The sequence below is a fragment of the Lactuca serriola genome, chromosome 4 (assembly GCF_051521515.1).
Source record: "Lactuca serriola cultivar US96UC23 chromosome 4, Lser_US96UC23_V15, whole genome shotgun sequence".
Lineage (NCBI taxonomy): Eukaryota > Viridiplantae > Streptophyta > Magnoliopsida > Asterales > Asteraceae > Lactuca > Lactuca serriola.
This window is the reverse complement of record NC_136411.1, coordinates 223,429,661-223,441,684: the sequence shown is the minus strand read 5'-3', so window position 1 is coordinate 223,441,684 and position 12,024 is coordinate 223,429,661. Positions and strand designations below refer to the sequence as shown.

At 33.8% G+C, this 12,024-nt stretch overlaps 2 protein-coding genes across 2 annotated transcripts; one reads left to right on the top strand and one right to left on the bottom strand.

The window, feature by feature from the left end:
* Positions 1–656: 656 nt before the first annotated feature.
* Positions 657–3,404, top strand: LOC145103312 (uncharacterized). Its single transcript, XM_079040872.1, has 6 exons — positions 657–1,119; positions 1,209–1,396; positions 1,534–2,430; positions 2,500–2,623; positions 2,689–2,948; positions 3,035–3,404. Exons 1-6 carry the CDS (start codon positions 822–824, stop codon positions 3,242–3,244), a joined length of 1,977 nt encoding a protein of 658 aa, XP_078896998.1. The 5' UTR covers positions 657–821; the 3' UTR covers positions 3,245–3,404.
* A 1,760-nt stretch (positions 3,405–5,164) lies between these two features.
* On the bottom strand, positions 5,165–9,136 carry LOC145103311 (putative LRR receptor-like serine/threonine-protein kinase At2g16250). The gene is made up of 4 exons (XM_079040871.1): positions 6,631–9,136; positions 6,343–6,471; positions 6,213–6,235; positions 5,165–5,999 (listed from the first exon to the last, which is right to left on the bottom strand). The coding sequence occupies exons 1-4, from the start codon at positions 8,496–8,498 to the stop codon at positions 5,434–5,436; spliced, it is 2,586 nt and encodes an 861-aa protein (XP_078896997.1). The 5' UTR covers positions 8,499–9,136; the 3' UTR covers positions 5,165–5,433.
* Between the last annotated feature and the right edge of the window lie 2,888 nt (positions 9,137–12,024).

The following is a 12,024-nucleotide window of genomic DNA, read 5'->3' as shown; positions in this document are numbered from 1 at the left end:
TTGTTATTTATAGTAATATTATCGGGCTTTGCTATGACTTTGGGCATTTATCTTCATCAGTTACAATATTATTCCACATAATAAAATATTTCAAACAACATAACATGACCACCAAATCTATGAATAATATATACAAATTCACGATCTCGTTTCCAAAGTTTTCCAATTTAAATTCAAACATATTTCACATCTTCTCTTTTAACAGCAAGATGAAAAGGTCACAACTAAGGTTTTCAAATATTATTGAAAGACATTGAATCACAACAAGTGTTCACTCGTCGAGCTCCACCTTAGCCTTCTCCTTTGCCCACCTCAACCTTTTCCCTTGGTGACACAATTGGCTTTTGAACATCCTGAGGTGTTTATCAAGCCACATCAGCAACAGAGCTAAGGAGTCTTGTCAACCTATTCCGTTCGACCGCCTAAGAATGGTTATTGTTAATTTCTTAAAAAAAAAAAAAGACTTTAATGGAAAGTTGATTTCATCTCCCAAAAATAAGTAATTATGTACAAGGAGCACATTTAAATAAGCAAATACAATATAAAATTAATATTTATAAGTCTATTACATAAAAATGGTGAAAGAATTTTTTTTTTATTGGTAAACTCATTTCTATGTTCAAAAGTATGACAAAGAAGGATACCAATTCCTACTCCATTTTGAATTTTAAATTCCTCATGAACCCTTCTCATAATCTATTTGTGCCGTTTCAAAACCATCGTCAACGGTAATATCTTCATTGAAAAATACAACACTCTCTTTGATTTCAAGAAGACACGAAGAACATTATCACAGTCTCTTTGATTTCAAGAACCCAGCCATGTATGAAGACAAAGAGATCCTCATTCAGGTGAAGAAAACTCCGGCATTCACTGTACTGAAGAACGGTTCCATCCTCAAGAACATCTTTCTTTTACGCAAACCACCTCCCTTCTCCACCGAACAACCTGCAGCCGGAACATCATCGATAAATCAGGACTCCGATGAAGAAATTTTGCTTGTTGGACGACACCCAGATTGCAACATTACTCTAGAGCACCCTAGTATCAGCAGATATCATCTCCGTATCCACTTAAATCCGTCTTCACATACGCTCTCAATAGTTGACCTATCATCAGGTAATATTGTTTAATCTTCTTTGACTATATTGTATTGGGATTGGGGGAAATGATTCATTACTATCTATTTGATATTGTTAAAATCGTAGTTCACGGAACATGGGTGTCGGGGAAGAGAATTGAACCAGGGGTTTCCGTGAAACTGAAAGAGGGAGACACGGTGAAGATGGGTGGTTCAAGTAGGGTTTACGAGCTGCATTGGGTCCCATTGAACCAAGCTTTTGATGTTAATGATCCATTCGTGCCTCCCACCTTCAGAAAACAAGAAGAAACACAGGTATCTATCAGTATTCTTACTCTTTTCGATTAAAATTATCTAAAGTTCACGATTGTGATGCGTAAATATGTCTGCCTGCAAGCTGTTCGATGAATTGCCTCTTTATGTTTGTTCTTTCTTTTTCTTGATTTATATAGGATGAAAGTTGCTCGTATGATCTTGAGACACATTCCTCTAATGAGGATTTGGAGAGTTCGGAATTTTCATTTTCCAACACGAATCTTCATTCCTCCTTGGAGAAATTGAACCCATCGACATATTCAGCACCAAACTACTTAAATTCTTCATGTGATGAGACTGAGGTAGAAGAACACATGACTCCATCTAAAAAAGGAAACCAAAATGGTGAAATCTTTAGCTCAAAAGCTGGAATAGAAAATCAATCCCATGAAGAACAGTTTTCTGTGCTTAACAACTCAAAAGCTGATGAGTTTGATACAGACAATGGAAGTGATGAAATTTTTGCAATTCTGTCAGTTCAAGCCCCAATTGTTGTCTCTGAATCTTTATCTGAAACAGAGATCTTTGATAGCATAAACAAACCAGAAGATCTTTCTGTGGCTCTTTTTGATGCTATTGAAACCCATGAAGAAGAAGAAATAGAAAAAGGCAATGAGATTAATATATGCACTGATGAATCAGATTCTATGGTTCTTTGCACATCATTCATTTCAAGACAAGATGTAGATATGGGTGTCAGATTTGAGTCAGGAAATCATGAAATTATGAAGAAAGAATCGAATTTTTTGGCCCTTTTGGATGAAACAGACATGGATCAAGAAACAAGTTTTACTCCAGAAATATCAAGAGCCAAAGAAGATTCAAGGACTCTTTTTGATAGTTTAAATGGAAAGGATTTGGAGTTTTTTACGCCAGATAAAGAGAACAAGGATCCCAATGTTTGTTTAATGAAATCTTTGAGAAAATGGAAGGAAGATGAATGTAAAGGATCAAACATCTGTGCAATGTTGAAGGAAGCTGTCAGTGAGGGTAGAAAAGACATTTTTGATGAAAAGAGCATTGATTCATCTAATGTAGGTTTACTTTTACTTTCATATCATATCATTATTTATAATTTACCCTTAGTAATTGGCTCTTTTCAGGGAGGGGAAAAGAAAAGATGGAATATGATACTAGACACTAATACCCTTCTTCACAAAGAGTCTTTAAAGCATTTGAAACTCCTACAAGGCCTCAAAGGGACTCAACTTTTCATACCCAAAATCGGTAAATAACATATAAGATTATCATGTTATTGTCATATAAATCTACTAACACTTTGCTTCAATCAGTGTTAAAGGAACTAAAGGAAATAAAGAGGCAACATGATCATGATTTGTTCAACATAACTACAAAAAAGGTTTCTTTAGCATTGAAATGGATTGATGAATGTATGATGACTACAAAATGGTGGATTCACATGGAAGATGATGAAATTGAAACAGAAATTAAAGTTCTTGAAACTGCTATTCAGTTATGCAAAGAAAGTAAAGATAGAAAGGTTATCATTCTTAGCAATGATGTTTCACTCAAGATCACATCCATGGCAGAAGTAAGTCTTTTTTTTTTTTTTTTTTACTCCATGGTTACTTGTTTTAGTTGGTTTTGTGTTGATGTAAGTGTGTTGTTTTTTTAAAGGGAATTATGTGTGAAGAAGCAGAAGAGTTTTATAGGAGCTTGGTGAATCCATTTTCAGAGAGGTTTATGTGGATTGGGAGTTTGGGAAGAGGACTTACTTGGTCATGTGTAGATGATGATGTTTTGAGAGAAAAATATTTGGGATTTGGTGTAAATGTGTCAAATAGGTTTAAGGGTTTGAAGTTTTTGGCACATTTAACAACTTTATAAATACTTTACTTGTGATTTTTCCTGTCATATGATGATTCATGTATCATTAGTTTATGATTCAATCTATCTCTAGTGGTTTGAATTTGATGGGCTAAATGCAAGAAGATAAAGCCTTGTATTTTCAATTTGTAGTATATAGCAAGCATCCTACTTCATTTCTTGTAGTGATTTTTGTATGCATTAATAATAACTTTTAAAATTAAAATAAAAGAGAAAAGAGAAAAACAATAATAGGGTCTATGCTTTATAATCATAGAACAAAAAAAATACATGGTTAGTCCGAACGAAAAAGAACAAAAAAAAATACATGATTAGTCCGAACGAAAAAGAAAAAAATAATACAGGGGTAGTCCGAACAAAAAAGAAATAGTCCATATTAATTATCAAAAAGACAAGAACTATTATTAAGAGCAAGAATTATTACTAAGGGCAATTCACTATTACTAAGGACTTTGATATATGATATGAAGAGTCATATCTCCATTATTAAGACATCAAGGTAATTTATATAAATGATCCCTAAAGTTATTTTTTTTATATAAATGGTCCTTAGAGTTAAATTCATTGTTAAAATTATTATTATTATTATTATTATTATTATTATTATTATTATTATTATTATTATGCTAGGGATTAAACCTATGACCTTATAGTTAGAAACATCTTGTTAGCCAAGTGGGTTAACCCAACTTGTATTAAAGTCATTGTTATTAACTTATGGATTATCGTAACGAAAATACAATCCAATAATAATACGAATGAAAAATAACACATTCATAGTCCAGGCGAAAACAATTACATATGGATAGTTAGAACGAAAAAATAACACATGGATAGTTCGAACGAAAAACAAAAATACAGTTATATATAAAAGCAGTTTTTCTAAAACACATAATCAAAAACAAAATGATATAATTAATTAAAACTACTACAACAACAATAATAATAATAATAATAACACCACCACCACCACCACCAACAACAACAATAATAATAATAATAATAATAATAATAATAATAATAATAATAAAACAAAACACAAGAACAAGAAAACGACAAAAACATCAAATCAAAATGAGTTTATTTATGTCAAATCACGAGGAGTTTTTATTTATGTCAAATAAGGGATATGCAAAACAATACCGAAAAAATAAAATAAAAGAAATGATGTTATTTTTTGTATTTAACATGTGGTTTGATTGCTTGTGTTGATCTTTCTTCCATTTTTTATCTATACGATTTTATTGAACAAGAATTTGGGCTCCTTATGTGGAGTAAAAATCCCACCCGATCTTCATCTATATCACCATATCATTTTCTAATTCTCATGAACATTTATTGAGCATTCAGTTCACACTTTGTTTTTGGAAGAAATGAAATTTGCCAAAGAAATTTTAATACGAATGAAATTCAATCACATTCTTTAGCTATCTATCAAAGAAATCGGAATGTAGATTATGTTAAAGAAAGAGTGTGCATGTGTTTTAATGGGTCTACGAGTCACTTGTCTTTTAATGAAACAACGAATGAAATTCAATCTCTAGGAATGATCAAATCCCTTAAACATGCTTTTTGACACCAAAACACAACACATTATGGAATTTTAGATTCTAACTCTCGAGTACCATTTAGGGTTACATGCAAGAATAACAACATCCTTTCATCAATATGTTGATGACACCATCCTACTTTCTTTTCTTCCTATTACATCATTATACCTTGAAAATTCTATAATTCAAATAGAATACAACTTTAACAGTCATAATCAAATACTTTTTCAAAATACAATGTCCTAACAAGAAATATACTGGATATACAATGCTATAACTAGGTAGATATTTCAAGGCGTACCAAATCTTAATAAGACGAGTACAATGATATAACCTAAAGAAATGAAAGTATGGTGCCAAAATACACAAATAAATGAAAATACATCATCATTTCTTGCATTTAGCCCTTTCATTTACTTCATATGTACTCTTATTTCTAGCACTTAGCCCATAAATACATCTGACTTGGATTTTGTGTCAAATCAAACTTTCTAACACAATTTGATTTTGTCACAAAGCTTCACACTTTAGCAATTTACATTTCAACTTCAATGGATCTAGATCTATCACAAGCACAACAATAAATACATGCTTTTCAAACCACAAAATCTCATAAGCATTAAAAAAAAATCCCATAATTTATCGAGTTTCATCTTGTCTTTCCACATCATTGATGTCTACTGGCTCAGGGAAAATCTCACTTGACAATCTTTTATCATTCGCACCACTCCCTTGAGAATTCTCTCTCCTTTGACCACTAACACCCTCTCTGCTCTTTTGACTTTGACTATGAACACTCCCTGAAAAGCTTTGCCTCCAACTACCAAACAAAGCAGCACTCCAAGACCTTCTAGAAGAATTATTCCTTAATCTCCCCGAACTAAAGTCTTCTTCCCTCACAACCCTAAAAGGGTTTTCCAATGCTTTTAAAATATGAGCCATTTGAGGCCTTTTTGATGCCTTTGGATTTAGACAAGATTTTGCTACTATGGCTACAGCCCACACTTCTTCCATTAAGTCTTCATCTATCACTAAAGATTGGTCAACAATCTTGGATACAAGTTCTTTGTCATAGTTGTTGATGAAAGATAATGTTTGCTCCACCCATTCAGAATTATTTATTCCGATTTTGCCCGTTACAAGCTCCAGTAACACCTTTCCAAAACAATACACATCGTATGCACAAATTGGGGGTGATGATGACCCTGTTTTGTAAATAAAAAAAATTTACAAATATAAGTTTCAAACCGATAATGTTTCTTCATATTATAATATGTTATACTGTGTTTGACATATATTGCACTGAGACTGATGTCAATCAGATCAATATACTACTTTTTTGTCCTATCCAAAAGTTTCAACTCAAAGATATGACTGTTACTGTTACTGTTACTGTTACTGTTACTGTCTGTACGTACCAGAAGGAGTTGGTTCAGAGTTCCTGGACATATACAAAGGAGAAAAAGGAATAAATATGTTTGTAAGAGAAACAATAAAAAGAAAGTGAAATAAGACAATATAAAATATTATTTTGTAAATAATTCTTACGAAGAAATCCGCAAAAGCCTTGAGATAACATTTTGATTGTCTTCCACTCCTTGAACACAAACTTCACTCAAGCTTCCAAGACGTACATCGTATTTATCATCAAGTAGAATACTGCTTGCTTGAATATCTCTATAAATAATAATAAATAAAAAAAAACAATAAAGTATCTACAAAAAAAGTTTTTCTTCCAACAACCCCTAAGTTGTGCCCTTCTTGATAAACATCATGTCAGATGTAAATCAGGTATAAAATTATTAAGTTAAAAAGAATGAAGTTGTTGAATAATACCTATGAACAATGGGAGGATTGCATTCATGATGTAGATAAGATAACCCTTCAGCAGCTCCAATAGCAATTTTTAATCTTGTGATCCAATCTAAAGATTGTAAACCAGAATCTTCCAAACTAGTAGACCTATATAAAGAATTTGAAAGATCCCCATTTGGCATGAATTTATAAACAAGAAGCTTCTCAGTTTCATGTTCCAAACAATGCCCCAAAAGTGGCACTAATCTTGTGTGCATACCCTTTCCAAACAACTCCAATTCTGACATGTAACAATCTTTTCTTGACACACGCATATCGACTCTTTTCACAACAATAGAAACTCCATCTTCTAATTTCCCTTTAAAGATGTCTCCAGTGTGTCCATGTTTCATGAGATTTGAATCACTGAAACCACTTGTGGCTTGTAAAATTTGCTCATATGAAAATGAGTCAAACATTAAGTTGACTGAAATGGTTTGACCCTTTTCGATTCCTTCTTCTTGAACAGGTTCTACGTTTGCACTTCTTTGGCTTACTGATCTTTTGTTACATGGTTTAAATACTAAAAATAGTATTATAACTATGATTATAAAGACACCAAGTCCACCAAAAACTCCAGCCATAACGTATTTCAAACGGTTGTTGTTGTTGCTCTTTCTAGGGAGTTGACGTTGCAATGGAGTTGTGGGATTGGAATTGGAATCACCATTGAAAGGTAGATTTCTTAGAAGATAGAATGTTCTACAATCATCTAAGCTTCTTTGGTTTGGGATTCGAATGAAGCAGTTTCTTGATATTGAAGTTGTGTTTTCAAGATTGACATTTAAACCCTGGAGATAGTTGTTGGATAGATCGATGGAATCCAGAGTTGAGACACTGGAATCCAGGATTCCGTAGAATTGGTTGTTTGAGAAGTTTAAGGTGACACCAGAAGTGTTTGGGAATGTTGAGAGGTCTGGGAGATTGCCAGTGAAGTTGTTGCTTGATACATCAAGAAGGATGATATTTGGTGTGAAGTTGGAAGAAAGATTACCTCCCAAATTATTGTTTTTAACTGATAATCTCCTCAAATTGGTTAAATGACCTAGTTCATTTGGAAATGATCCAGAGAATGAATTGAATCCAAGATCAAGGTCAACTAACTGAGAAAGGTTTCCAAGCTGTATAGGGAGAGAAGAAGCAAGACTATTGTTGGAAAGATTTAAGGATTGAAGACTAGAAAATGAACCGAAGTTCATAGGGATCGGGCCAGATAAGAAATTTGAAGATAAATCAAGAGCTGTGAGGTTCGCGAGAGCTGAAAATGAAGTGGGTATGGATCCTGTTAACATATTCAGCGACAAATTTAGAATCGATAGTGAAGAAAGTTCCCTCAGAGAATCTGGGATAATCCCAGTAAGGAAATTATTGGCAAGAAGAAGACGATTGAGTTGATTTAGAGAACCAATTGACGAAGGAATTGGACCGAAGACTGAGCTAGACGTAAGGTCGAGCACCTGGAGTGCACTAAGATTTTGTCCTAACCAATCAGGGATTTGCCCTGGAAGAGCAAATCCTGAAGAATTAAAGGTACCCAATTGAGTACATCGAACCAAAGAATCGATAGAAAAAGAAGGGGAACGATGTCCAACACGAGTTCGTTGCAAACCGGACAAATTTATTCCGGTGACCCTGCCGTTGCTGCACTCCACCCCTGTCCAGTTTGCACATGGGTCTAACTTCCTCGGCCAGAATCTGGCTTTTATTCCTAAGGAAGCTCGAAGATCGAACAGCGCCGTTCGTTCTACACCGGAACTCAGTCGCCGCACCGTCGACTGGGTCAACACCGAGTTAACCAGCAACAGGAAGATGAAAAAGAAATGGAATAATACCTTGAGCATAGCTTCCATGATTACCCGAAACAGAAATGACCTTTAATCCATTTCAAGTGTCGAACCAGACATAATAACTCGTTCAAAACTTGAAATCTTAATCCCTGTGCGAAGTAACACTGTTTCCTGTACAGAAAGAATGACACTGCTATAATTGGAAACGCTGAAAACAAGGGCCGTTCATCATACGCCCATAACTATATGACGATTGATGTGATGGCGATGTCCGTGCAAATCATAATACCCATAACTCCTCTGTGCGCCGAGTCTGTGTAGAATTCGGATGCAAAAAACAAACCCTTTGTTTGAATTAATTAAATGCAATTTACAAGAGGCGCGTTCTGTTGTAGAAATGGGTGTAGGATATTTCTTCAAAATCTGTGTCTGTGTGTGATGCGAGAGCTTTAATGGCGGAGCATTAAAGGAAGCACCATATTCTCAACAACAAAGGTGAAGAACAATAAATGGGGGTGTGGGGAAACCTCAAGAGGCTAGGAAAGAACACAACCAGATTGCTATGTGTATGTGAGAGAGAGGGGAAAGGAGGGAGAAAAGTTGCTGGTTTTGTTTTGGTGACTCGTTGACCGAAGAATGGAGGAAGAAAGTGAGCTCTTTTTCTGTATTGAGAAACAATGCTCGTTTGCTTGTACTCTTTGGATCTTTGTTTTTGTTTGAATCCATACCAATAATTATGGTTGCCATTATCAACTAGTTTTTTCAATAGTGTTTAGAGGTTTTTAGATTTTAGTTTTTAAAATTTTTTTAAAATATTTACTTTCATATATATATATATATATATATATATATATATATATATATATATTTTATTTGTAAGTTGTATATTTTAAGTAACTTCATAAATTTTAAAAACTTATAATTATTCTTTAAATATTTCTATATAAATAATAACTCTAAGAGTAGGATGAAATCTAGTTTTTAATTTTTAATTTTTTGGTTTTGGAAATATTTTTATATAAATGAAATCTAGTTTTTAACTTTTAATTTTTAAGAGAGTAAATTGCAAAATTGGTCCACATGTTTTGTTATTTTCTTTGGTTTTGGTTCTTTAAGTTTCAAAATTACAATATTACGTCCTTATCAATATATTTCATTATGTAATCGGTCCTTGGACTTAACAACCGTTTGTTTTGGTTGTTAGCCCACCCCATGTGCCCAACACATGAGGGTATATTTGTCTTTTCACTTTCTTATCTTCTCAATTAGCTGAATACGAACCCTAAACATCTGCATCTCATCCATATAAACCCTAAGCATCCACCTCTCATCTCCATTATCTCCATCTCTAGTCCACTCTGGCCTTTCCCTCTCATCTACAATACTTGCATCAAAATCCTGAAGTACCGACTAATATGGCATCCCCATTTAACATAAGGTATTACACTTATATTTTATGTTATTTTCATTAAAGTTCACACAATAAAAACAATAAAGAATTATTAGATTCTATTCATTCACAAAAGGTTGAAGCTTTTACACCAAAAAAACTAACAAACTTAAGCATTTACAAAAACTAAAAAAAAAAAGAAAAAAAAAGAAAGAGAGAGAGACGTCACAAGCTTAAACCTAACAAGAACATCAAAAGTTGCAATCTTGAGGCTTCAACCTTGTTGAGCTTTCTAAAGAAGTGTCATATGATCATTCAATCACTTTTGATGACCTACGACAGGTTGTTAAGAGACAAAAGGAGCTCCACATCTTTAACTTAAGATCCAGATAAAGTTGTGCGATAACCCTATTGGTGGAGTAGGAGAAGCCTTTAAGCTTCTCCACCATAACACCTTAAACATCAATAAAACATTTTTTGTTTCCTCATGTCCTTCCAAATAGCATGCATGATTTCAAGGATTAGGTCCGAGTGGAATCAAATGTTTGACGCCATTTCTTTCTTGTGGGTTTATTAAAAATATTGTAATCTAGGCTACTACCCTTTAATTTCTATGATGAATGAAGAAAAACCCTCATTTGTAACCAATAGCTTAACATTTAATGTCTCATGTAGTAATCATGAAAATGTGTATAAACCCTTGTAAATTTATATTTGATGAACTTGGCATTATTACTATGACATTGAAAATACCCTTGCTTTATTTTGAAGAGAGCAATGAATGTGTAGAAATTAATTTGTGTTGTTTAGTAATCATGTACACGTCGTCTATATATACATGTATACATTTGTTTATTGATCATGAAAAAAGTGTATATATAAATTGGGTTTACTATAACAAAGGTTGTAAAAATCGCTCGACGTTAGCTAGTCGGTGAACTGGGGTCAATGGATTAATCGGCTAGGCGGAGATTAATCGGGGACCATTAATTGCTAATTTGTTAGATTTTAAAAAATTAAATATTACTAATATCATATAAAATTTGATAAATATCACTAATATCATAACAAAATAGGTTAATATGATAAATACAACACTAATCATACCTCAAATAGTTTCTATTGAGATATAACTTATTCAAAGTGTTAAAATTTCATCTGGTCCTACTGTTTCAGTCATTTTGTATGCATGGATTAATCGCTAGGCGCTCTCTAATCGGTCAAGTAGCGCCTAGAGATTAATCGAGACCTAATCGGGATTTTTACAACACTAACTATAACTAATTACATATATCATGTATTCATCTATTAGTCTTACACCAAAAGAATACATGTAACATATTGCAACATATTTTGCTAAACAGGTCAACAAACTTACAGAAATGAAGACAACTTTTAATGTTGAAAAGTTATGTTTAAATCATGATGAGGAAAGTATGGTCAAACGGTTGGAAGCTACAAAGAAGAAACATAAAAACAATGTAAAGACTAATGCATTGTTCTATCTTCATGAGGAAACTTGGTCTTATTTAAAGGTGAATGTAACACCAAGTTTCGGGTATGTTTCGTTTATGTATATTAATATTTTTGGATGTTGGATTCCTGGTGGCCACGACGTGGTGATGGAGTCACATGGCGTGACCAAGGCCAAGGTTTCATGGGCACTAAGCTAGCGCCACGGTGTAGCATCTATTTGCCATGGCGTGGCCGCCGTTTAATGATAAACCCTAATCCATGGTTTGAGCCCCTATTTAAGGGAATGTGATGGCTAGGGTTGCCCACCCTCAGCCTCAATCACTCTCCCTCAACTTCCAAGAGAAAACCCTAGTCTCCATTGCTAACCTTTGAGTTTTTTGTGTGTTTGGTGGTGCTCTAAAGAAGAAGAAGAAGTTACCCTTGGGCTTTGTTTCAGCAAGCAAATCTCCCTATCCCTCTTGTGCATATTTTTTGGACTCTTGTAAGTCATCAAGATCCAATCTTTATGTTACTTGTCTCTAGGTATATCCCTTTTATCCCTAATCTTCATAGTGTGAGAATTTGGAAGGTTGGATCTCATAACGTTGGCAACTTTTATGGATCCATGTGGAAGCAGATATGGTTAGATGTGGTAAAGTATTTTGATTGCGAGATCTTGTACCACCTTGGGAAGGCCAATATGGTGCCCGATGCCTTGAGCCGCAAAGCAGTGAGTGCACCTAT